At 35.9% G+C, this 11,832-nt stretch overlaps 1 protein-coding gene across 1 annotated transcript; it reads left to right on the top strand.

The window, feature by feature from the left end:
* The first annotated feature begins 5,423 nt into the window (after window positions 1–5,423).
* On the top strand, window positions 5,424–5,768 carry LOC138888675 (uncharacterized). The gene has a single exon (XM_070170581.1). The coding sequence runs from the start codon at window positions 5,424–5,426 to the stop codon at window positions 5,766–5,768; it is 345 nt and encodes a 114-aa protein (XP_070026682.1).
* The last annotated feature ends 6,064 nt before the right edge of the window (window positions 5,769–11,832 follow it).

Here is an 11,832-nt window from a genome sequence, read left to right as displayed (position 1 = left end):
TCCAAATCTGTTCCGATTACCCTGAAAATGAAAACCGACAATTTGCATAAGTAATAATACATTCACATGGTGCTAGACATGACCGAGAACTGGAAAAAGAAGTGCAAAATCTCAAAACAACCGGTCGGGTCATTACACATGGGGTATTTATAAGAAGAAGCAACCGTCAAGTAAAGTGAGTCATGATGGAAACGTCATTATGAAGTGGTCACTTCATGACGGATGCAGCCGCAAGAAAGCCCTAAAAAGCGCTAAAGAGTCGCAGACCCAGTCGGCAGAGGCCACGTGGCACATGCATTAGATGGAAGTGACATACGATGCATTGGTTATGAAGAAGACATAATGATACAAAGGAAACAACGACAAAAATTCCTGCCATAAATACATACAATATCCCAAATATTCAATTGCATAACATTCGACAAGTGGGGGGACTATTTGTATTAGTAAAAAAATAAATATGACATGTGGAATTATGTGTAGCTAACAAGACATGATACATGAATCACTAAGAAAATGACAGCTGGAATACTACATTAGAAGAGGCATGGGCAAATCACTCACGAGATGAAGGGATGCAGTTGCTCGTGTCTAAATCATTCAACAAATATGGGTTGAATGAATCAATACAGTAAGAAGGGGAATATTCACAAACATCTAGTTAATGAGGAATAAGAATTGAAACCGTTACAAAATCTTCACAAACAGTTATTATTGTTATTATAAAAGGATAATTAATGTCATTAATGACATAATGATTCGGTCATAAAAGGGAGGAAACATTATATTTGAAAACCCCTATAAAAGGGAAGAGAATTTCATTTGTAAAGATCATCTAATACTATATTGGAATATATTCACTTTACTCTTTTGCTATCTTGACTTTGCAATCAATTATTTCTTTACTTATTTTTGTCTTTTCCTTTCATATAACTGAGAAAGTACGAAATTTCTTGGTTATCAGTTACCTGAGTTCTTCTAAAAATAGGCTTTGACCGAAATACATATTTTTTGGTTAAACAAAAACCTATTTTAATTCCAGACTTTCTCTCTTTAGAATGAGAGCTTCTCTCAGCTAAGGCTGGATGGCGAAGAAGCAATGGACCGGAGGGAGAGGGCAAACAGGAACTAAGAATCATTAGAGGAATTTTGGCATGAGAGCAATCCCACAAACTAAAAACGCAAAAAAAAACTAGGAGTGTAAATGTGCTACAAGGAGTAATTCCACTGGAATTGAAGCAATCATCTATGCAGGACCATCAATGGTAACATCAATGGCAACACTGACGGCAATTACACAATTAACTAAGGAAATGGGCACTAATGATCAAGTACTGTCTACATGGAAGCAGTCGTAGGCAGAACAGGCCGAAACAGAGGAGAAATCCATAGATAAATCTCAAACCCTTGCTACAAATTTGAAGTCATGGAGTAAGGTAGTAGGAAGTGCACCAATAGCTGAGGGATTTGATCTAGAAAGTGAAACTAATTCAACTACAAATGTCAAAATAACTTTGGAAGATGTAAAAGAAGAGAGAGAATACTGGCAAACTGTGGTTGTGTGCTTTGTACTGGGGTCAAATCCTCCTTTGACAGTCGTGGAGGGATATTTCAAGTGCATATGGTACACATTGGAGGTGGATAAGGTATCGCAAATAAAAAAAGGAATGTTTATGATTAGATTTCACAACACAGAAGGGCGTATAAAGGCAATTGAAGGGGGAGTACAGATATTTGATAGGAAACTAGTAGTGGTAAAGCCATGGAAGCCTGTAATGGAGATAAACCTATATGGATCAGATTAGTGGGTTTAGATCTGAAATGCTGGGGGCAAGCAGCTCTAACAAAAATAGCTGAGCTTGTAGGAAAACCTGTGAAGGCAGATACTGAAACAACGATGAAAGAGAAGCTCATGTATGCAAGGGTAATCATAGAGGTACCATTGAACAAAATGTATCCAAAATCAGTTTTGTTTGAAAATGAAGTGGGGCAAATAATTGAACAAAAATTAGAATATGAGTAGAAACCTACAATGTGTAAATATTGTAAGATATTTGGCCACACAGAACAACAGTGTAGGAGATTACAACAAAATCCACAAGTGGAACAAGCAAAGAAAGAATGGAAGCCAGTAAAGGGAAAAGAGCAGATAGCAAAACCAGTACCAGAAGGGGAGAAACTAGATCAAAATGTTATACTAAAGCATAAGTTGTACAAAAACAACTTATCACACCAGTAAATAGCTCGTTTGCCACCTTGGAAGATCAATTAGAAGAGCATAATGCAGAGGAGATTGCAAATGAAGACAACCAAAAATATCAACAGAAAGGATCAACAAGTCTAAAGGTCCTACATATGGAGAAGGTGTCCACCAAAGAAAGGAAGGCTTAATGATTGTAACTAGCCATCAAAGGGGAATACAAAGGAAAATATGGATGGGTCCAGGAACTGGGAGGGGAGTTATAATCCCTCCCCCAAATGGATAAATTGGGATTTTGGAATGTGAGGGGTCTAAACAGGCAGGATAATCAGAGAGAGATAAATCTATATTTGCACAATGCTAAAGTAGGCCTATTTGGACTCCTGGAGACAAATATTAAGAGACAAAAAATATCTATGGCTTCTCTTAATCTTTGTAATGGATGGTCTTTTAGTCACAATTTAGCACACCATCCGGGTGGGAGAATCTGGGTGCTATAGAAACCAAATATTTTTAATGTGAATATCACTGGTGTATTAGCTCAAATGATGCATTGTGAGGTGGAACACAGGGGGACTCAACATAAGTTTAAGTTAACTTTAGTGTATGAGTTCAATGACCAAGCTCTAAGAAGAACATTATGGCAAGAACTGGAACAAATCCATGGTGTCACCAATAAACCATGAGCAGTTATGGGGGATTTCAATTGTGTTCTGCATAGAGATAAAAGGATAGGAAACCCAATCACAATTTCAGAAATAAAGGATTTCAAGGAGTGTGTAGGAAGATGTTCGCTACAGGAGCTTAGATCATCTGGATCTTTCTTTACTTGGAACAACAAACATTGAGATACTAGTCATGTATATAGCAGAATTGGTAGCGTACTAGTAAATGGAGATTGGGCGACCAAATTACCAGGATCAGAGGTTCATTTTGGTAATGAAGGCCTTATGGATCACTTTCCGGCTATGATTAACCGGGATAAGGCGCCTAAAAAATGGCAGCACAAATTTAGATACTTTAATATGTAGAGCCAAGCTACATATTTCTATAAAAAAGTGGAAAACAACTAGAAGAGGAGAATTGCAGGCACAATGTAGTACAGACTGGTAGGGAGGCTGAATAGACTTAAAGATATATTACAAGGAATCAATAAATCTCAATTTGGAGATATAGAAGGCAAAGCTGAACATGCAAATGAAGAACTGGAGGAGTGTCTAAGGGACCTGCAGAAAGATCCATTAAACATAATGCTGATAAATAAAGAGATACAACTAGCCAAGCAATTTCTACATTGGAACTTGGCAAGGAACTAATACCTCAAACAAAAGTGAAAAATCAATTGGATGAATTTAGCGGATATGAATACCAAATTCTTCCATAGTATGCTGAAAGCTAGGAGAAATGCTAATAGAATATTCACTATAAAGGATAGTGCAGGGGACACCAGAAATGATATGGAAGGTCTTGCTGAAGTTTTGTAGAGTATTACACTTCTTTGCTTGGTACTAAGTCTAGAAACAGAATGAGGTTATGCAATGCTACTGTTAAACAAGGTCCTGTAGTCTCAGCTAAACAAAGAGGTATGCTGGTAGAAGAAATTACAAAGGCAGAAATTAAACAAGCTCTTTGGAAAAATAGCAGGGGATAAAGCACCTAGGCCAGATGGCTATGGGAGCCATTTTTTCAAAGATTATTGGGAGATAATTAAGGAAGATCTTGAAGCAGGAGTAATGGAATTCTTTAAGTCAGGAAAGATATTGAAAGCATGGAATAGCACAGTACTGACACTAGTTCCAAAATCAGATCATGCAGACACAATTACTAATTACAGACCCATAACTTGTTGTAATACCATTTATAAGGTGGTGTCAAAGATGTTAACAAATAGGCTGAAGCAAATCCTACCAGAAATCATATCTCCAGACCAAAGTGCTTTTGTGGCAGGTAGAACAATTGTCCAAAATATCTTAATTTGCCAAGATTTGGTAAGACTTTATAACAGAAAACAGACTACTAGTAGCTACCTGATCAAAATAGACTTAAGGAAAACCTATTGCACAATAGAATGGGAGTTTGTAGTAGAGATGTTGCATGGGTTAGAATTTCCACAACAATTCATCAAATGGACTATGAAGTGCATGACTACAGTGCAATATACAATAACAATCAATGGAGGACTGTATGGGAATATAAAAGGGGAAAGAGGACTTAGGCAAGGGGACCCAATATCCCCATTGCTATTTGTCATATGCATGGAATATTTCACTATAATAATGAATGTAGTAGCACAGCATGAGGGATTTGGGTATCACACTAAGTGTAAGAGTCTGAAATTGAACCATTTATATTTTGCAGATAATGTACTGTTATTCAGTATTGGGGATTTCCAATCAGTGCTTCTTTTATTGTGGGAACTGAAAACATTCTCTGGTACCTCAGGCCTAACTACAAATGCCAGCAAGTCAAACATCTTCAGTGTTAATATGCCATCACAAAGTCAGAAGGATTTGATGGAAATGATAGGATATCAGAAAGGGAGCTTACTATTCAGGTATCTTGGAGTGCCTATATCAGCTAAGAGAATATCTAAAATGGATTGTGAGGTACTTATGGACAAGATAGCAGTTAGAATTAAAAGTTGGAGTACACAACATCTATCTTATGCAGGGAGAGTACAACTAGTCAATTCAGTACTACTACACCTACATAGCTATTGGTCAACCATTTTCTTACTACCAAAACAAGTGCTTAAGGGAATAATAGCTATGTGCAGGAATTTCATATAGGATGGGAAAGTAGTCACACACAAGCTACCAATAGTGGCATGAGACTTAGTGTGTAGGACTAAACATGAAGGAGGACTGGGGATAACTGACATAATAAAATGGAATGAAGCTGCAATTGCTAAATGTATATGGAATATTGCTCAAAAACTGACAATCTATAGGTGAAATGGATCAACAATGTCTACCTAAAGGAGAAGAACTGGTGGCAGTACAAATGCCCCAATGATGCTTGCTGGTATTGGAAGAAAATCAGCATGATCAGAGAGATGTTTGCTCCTGGATTTAATCAAAATAATTAGATAAGTGCCAATGGACAATACACAATTAAGGAAGGTTACCTATGGAGAATGGGAGAAAAGGAAGGCTGGCCATGGAGAAGATGGGTGTGGAACAGATTGAACCAACCTAAGCACAACTTTATTTGCTGACTCACTATGCACCAAAGATTGCTGACAAAGGCCAGATTATACCATATGGGCATAAGTCAAGATGATAGATGCCCAATATGTGGAACACAAGAGGAGACCATCCAACATCTTTTCTTTGAATGTGCATTCTCCAAACAATGCTTACATGGGGTGTTGAATTGGATGAGCATAGGACTACAACTGACAGATATAGCAGGGATTTGGAAGAGAATGACCAGGCTAATCAAAGGGAAGAGATGCAGGGAAGTTGTCATTGCTATACTGGCTGCCCTGGTATACTGGATATGGAAGGCTAGAAACAATGCTATATGGGACCTCAGAATATCCACCACTGCATACACGCTGAGCTAGATTAAGCAAGAGTGTAGATTGAGGAAGATTACAACTTGAGTAGCAGAACAAGTGTTAAAAAAAGAGACTGGATTGAGAAACTGCTGCAGAGCTAGAAGGCGAGATAGATAGAGTTATTAGTGTTTGACGAAATAGCAAAATGTATAGGTAAAGTATATATACAGAAAGAGATATGAGAAAATGAAAGAAGAAAGCATGTAATAGATCAGAGGTGAAGAATTAATAAAAAAAAATTGCTTCACAAAAAAATCTATTTTATAAATGACAAGGTAAGTCGTCAAGATTTTAGATGATTTCAGTGTTGGAAAATTTGAATGACTTATAAATGTCCAAGTTCTTTGAATATTAATCTTCCTCTTTTCTCACTTCTCTCCCTTTCTCTTACTCCTCGGAGCTCTCATGTGTCAGCGTTCAAATCTGAACAGTACACACACGTAGGATGGCAATGGGGCGGTTCGCGTGTGGTACGGGACGGGCGGAGCGGAATGGGCGGGGCGGGTTACACCAATTTTTTTATTAAATAAAAAATAAAAAATTAGACGGGACGGGGCGGGTTGGGAAATCCAATCTGAGACACATGTCTTAAACTAGAACCTTATTACCTTATGCGTCTCTCCGATTCTCTATCCACAAATAAAGCTAGTTGAAGAATAAGTAATATGTTTTCAAAAAGTTCTTAGACTAACTGTTATTGGATTAGTAAAAATATCAAAGTTAAATTTTGATTAGTTAACCAACGAGCCTTGTTTTAGTTAAATGAACTTCCACGTTCTAGAATTTGTGAAGATATAAAAATAAATAGTTTATTTATAAAATTTTAAAATATTTTACCACAAACCAAAATTGACGATGCGGAAAGATAAAATAGTAATTTAATTTTTTTTATTCTTGCTATGCTTTATCTATAAATATCTCATCTGGAAGTCAAACTACAAGCTAGAAAAATGGCTAATAAAAAAATTAAGTACTATTGTAAAAATAAAAAAATTATTTTAAAAATATTAAGCGGGCGGGTCGGCACGGGGTATGTCGAAAACATACAAAGTGTTGCGCGGGGCAGGGTGGGTGAAGGCTCAACCCTCCCGCACCCCCTGCCATCCCTACACACATGTTAATGGCCTATGCTTTTGCTTTTCTTTTTGATAACTTAGTGTAACAGAACTAGGTATTGGAAAATAGTTCATATGTTATTCCATGAAGCAATCTGTATGTATACATGTACAGAGAATCCTAGTTACGGAAAGAATAAAAAAAAGGAAAATCCTATAGATCTCCTATCTAATCCTTATAATCATGCTATCATGTATTACACAAGGATTATGAGTACAATCATTCTTTATCCCCCCCTCGTCCCTTCCCCTCCTAAGTTGGAGCATAGATATTGACCATGCACAACTTGTTACAAAGGTAATCCACTGTAATTCCATTCAATGTCTTGGTGAACAAATCAAGTAGTTCTCTCTTGTCTTCACGTAGCTAGTGAAAATCAAGTTTTCCTGAATCTTCTCACAAATAAAATGATAGTCAACCTCAATATTTCCATTTCTTTCATGATACACTAAATTTGAGGCAATATGAAGAGCAACTTGATTATCCCACCAGAGTTTTACTTGTGTGTGATGTTTCAACTCAATTTCAGTTATTAGATAATGTATCCATATAATCTCAGACATAGATTGTGATATAGCTTTATACTCGGATTCTACATTGGATCAAGATACAATATTTTGCGTCTTACTCCTCCATGATACCAGCTTCCCTCCAATAAAGATACAATAACATATAGTAGATCTTCTATCAATTTTACATCCAGCCCAGTCAGCATCTGCAAAACACTCAACACGAGTATGTCGGTGATTGTTATACAATATTCCAAGTCCAAGAGCTCCTTCCGAGTAACATAAAATATGTTCTAAAGCTTCCCAATGTTCGACCGTAGGTGCGACATAAATTGACTAACAATGATCACAACAAAAGAAATATATGGACGAGTCACGGTGAGATAGTTCAACTTCCCAACTAATCTCTTATATCTATTTGGATCATCGAAAGAATCGCCATAATCTTTAATAAAATGTACATTAGGAACCATTTGAGTACTTCAGGGTTTGGCAACCAACTTTCAGGTTTCTGCAAGTAGATCAATAAGATATTTTCTCTAAGATAGAAGAATTCATTTCTTGCTTATATTCACTTCTACTCCTAAAAAGTATTTCAACTGGCCAAATCATTCTTATGAGACTTAATATGCAAGAAAGACTTGAGGGAATAGATCTCCGCATTGTCACTTCTTGTAATAATAATGTCATCAACATATACAACAAGAAGAATAATGTCAGCTGTTGATTACGGATAAAAGACCGACTGATCATACTTGCTCATTTTTAGCCCAAATTCCTAAACTACCTCACTGAACTTGCCAAACCAAGCTCGAGGATTCTGTTTCAAGCCATACAAGGACTTTTTCGAATGGCAAACTTTTTCATACCCTCCCTGAGCAAAAGAATTGAGTGGTTGCTCCATATATACTTTTTCCTAATGATAACCATGAAGGAATGCATTCTTTATGTAAAGGACAATTTTCGGAAGCAACTAGAAAAATAAATAAGCGGATAGAAGTGAATTTGGCAACCGAGGAGAAGGTATCAAAATAATCCACCCCATAAGTTTTTAGCATACTCTTTAGCCACATGTCTAGCCATAAGTCTTGCCATGCAACCATCTAGATTAACTCTAATTGTGAAGACCCACAAACATCCCACTGGTTTCTTTCCTTCGGGTAAGTCCACCAAATTTCCCGTGAGATGATCCTCTAAGGCATGTATTTTCTCAAGTATTGCATCCGACTATCCAGGACGATTCAAAGCTTTATTTACTATTTTAGGTATTGAGATAAAGTGCAGAGAGGCAATCATAGATCTAGACATAGTGGATAGGCGGTCATAGGAAACAAAATTAGCAATGGAATATGTGAATTTTCAAGTACCAAGACCAATAGAAAGGTCAAGGTTTTATGAAGGATCAAACAGAGGAAGATCTTAGTAGACTTGAACAATTCTTGCTAATATAGTTGGAGCAAGTGTTGAAGGCACAATAGCAGATTGGTGCTCAATAGAAGAACTAGGAGATTGAAGAATATCATCTGATTGTTCTGTCAAAGCACGGGTAACCTGATAGACTAACCATTCATTTTCCTCCCCACCTCCCCGATTTATAAAAATGAGAGGTGCATAGAAAAATGTTGTAGTCTCTAAAAATTCCACTTCAAGTGCATCTAAACACCTTAGATTCCGCCGATAAATATGAGAATAACCTAGGAAAACACACTTCAGTGCATTGGGGATCCAACTTGGTAACAGATGGTCGAACATAGCATGTGCATCCAAACACCTTAGGTTTCACCTGAAATAATGACTTGTTTGGAAAAAGAACATTGTAAGGCACATTATTACTAAGCACTATAGATGGCACGCGACTAATTAGAAAAAAGTCATAGAGACCTCACTAGCCCAGAAATATTTAGGAACCTTCATTTGGAACAAAGGTGCTCGAGATGTCTTAAGTATATGCCTATTCTTCCTCTCAGCAACTCCATTTTTAGAGGATGTATCAATACGTGAAGATTCACATTTATCATTTTATCTCATGTACGACTTTCAGATATTTTACCACAAACCAAAATTGATGATACAGAAGGAAAAAATTGTAATTTAAACTTTTTTAATCTCTTTGAGCGTTATCTAAATATCTCATTTGGAAATCAAACAATAGGCTAGAAAACGGGCTAACAAAAATAATTAAGTACTATTGTAAAAATAGCAAAATTATTTTTTTTTAAAATTAAGAAGGGCAGGGCAGGTTGATGCGGGGCCGGGCAGGACAGGTTAAAAATATACAAAAGTGCTATGGGAGGCGGGGAAGGTGAAAGCTCAATTGGTCCCCACACCCCCTCCCCACTGCCATACCTAAGCAAATGTTAATGGCCTATGCTCTTGCTTTTCTTTTTGATAACTTAGTGTAACAGAACAAGGTATGGGAAAATAATTCATATGTTATTCCATGAAGGAATTTGTATACATACATGTACAGAGAATACAAGTTATGAAAAGAATCAAGAAAAGAAAAATACTATAGATATCCGATCAAATCCCTACAATCATGATATCATGTATATTACAAGGAATATGACTCTATTCACTCTTAGATCTTCTATCAAATCCCTATAATCATGTTATCATGTATAATAATAGGATTATGACTGCATTCATTCTTTAACAGAAATCAAGTGAGTCGAGTACGATTCAAAATTCGATGGCAGGGTTCAAGCATGTGGTGTGCGCCTAACTCTTATAGTAAATATTACGCTATTATCACAAGATCAAAGCTTGGGGCATGATCTTTACTTGTCTCACCATTCTTTGTTTATAGACTAACGATAATGCTTAAATAAAACCTATTTGGAGTCATAAAGTCATCAAAGAAATTACGCTAGCGTTTAGCCATAGATTCTCAAATTTATTTTAAAAAATCTGATTTCGGTGAAGTTTGGTTTGAAGATGAAAATATGTTTGGACATAATTTTGCAAAAGATACTTCACTTTTTTTTTTTGTTGAAAAAGCATGAAATGTGATCTATACCCTTAAATTTTAAAAACTATCAAAATACTCAATAACTCTGAAGAAAATTCATACAAATCAAGCGAAAAAAATCTAAAAATAAATTCATACAAAACAAGCGAAAAAAATCTGAAGAATATTTATACAAACATTAGCAGATTTTAATAAATTACCTTCAAATTTTGTCTTTGTGTTGGATTGCCACAGATTGGCACAACAACTTTGGCGAAGGTTTTCTTCTATTTATAGAGAATGGCAAAGTCGCGTGAGTTTAATGAGGAAAAAGTAGGTAGATATGGATTAGTTGGGTCATAATAATAAAAAATAGATTTTTTATAAAATTAAAAAGTTTGGGGTAATTTTTGAACTTTTTTAAAAAACGAAACGGTATTATTTTGGGCCAAAAACATCTCTTGATATGGTTTTGGGATTTGAAAATTTGCCAAAATATGAATAAAATCTATTATCAAAATAGGTATTTGTCAAAAAAAATTTAGAAAATATTTGGCAAATCTATGGCCAAACGGGGGGCTAAGTGTATGATTATGATTTTATGTAGAATCACCAAAGATATTCTTTTCTTTAACTTCTACTTTCTCATATTCTAATATTTCGTTTCAAGAATATGAGGATCACTTGAGCGACATTATTTTATTTGCACTTAGACTTTTGTCACCTTTTAATTAATAACTGTATTATGGCAAGAAAATATGAGTAGATATGTGGGCTCAGTAGCATCACACCTGAACATGGTTTCTAAGTTTTAACACCACACCACTTAGTGTTGCTCCTTTTTATCGATAGAGTATACTATTTGATGGATGAAACCGGAAAAAGGAAAAAAAATCGTCAAGGCCGATTAGCGGTTACTATATACTATGTGACTTGGTTCTCTTAAAGGTGGATTTTCGTGCTCATTCCATACCCAAAACCCAGAAACCTCTCGAACTCTATATGAGAAAAGGATAGCAGATGAAAATTAAAACCAAACCACAATCAACAGCAGAATGAGAATCAAAATTGGCAAAACCAAAATCCTCTTTACCATTACCTTCACTGTCAGAAAAAGAATTTCCTCTTTTGTCGGGAATCCACACGCACAACAAGCAACGATACTGCTACAATCGCTATACATGTGTTTTCGTTTTATTTTTTGCGACTTTGTATTGCGATGCAGATCGAGAATTTAGTATGCATTCTGTTTTCTCTCTTCTTTTTTCTCAGGTTAGTTTCTAAATTTGCGATTGTTATTCTGTGTTACAATTTAGGTTATTTAATGTTTCTCTAGTTAGGCTTTTTTTTTTTTGGAAAAGTAAAAAATTCTCTCTCTTTGAAAAAGCTTGTTGTCCTAGACCCCCAAATATCTGAATACATTTAGGTGATATTGCGTCCAAATCTAAAAAGGCTTGTTTTCATTTCTTTTCCCTTCAATTTTTGTAAAAACTAT

Source organism: Nicotiana sylvestris, chromosome 3 (assembly GCF_000393655.2).
Source record: "Nicotiana sylvestris chromosome 3, ASM39365v2, whole genome shotgun sequence".
NCBI classification, from domain to species: Eukaryota; Viridiplantae; Streptophyta; class Magnoliopsida; order Solanales; family Solanaceae; genus Nicotiana; species Nicotiana sylvestris.
This window is presented reverse-complemented; position numbering and strand designations above follow the sequence as displayed.

Excerpts from the sequence above, each read along its gene's own strand:
- LOC138888675 (XM_070170581.1), top strand. The coding sequence starts at position 5,424 with ATGCACCAAAGATTGCTGACAAAGGCCAGATTATACCATATGGGCATA.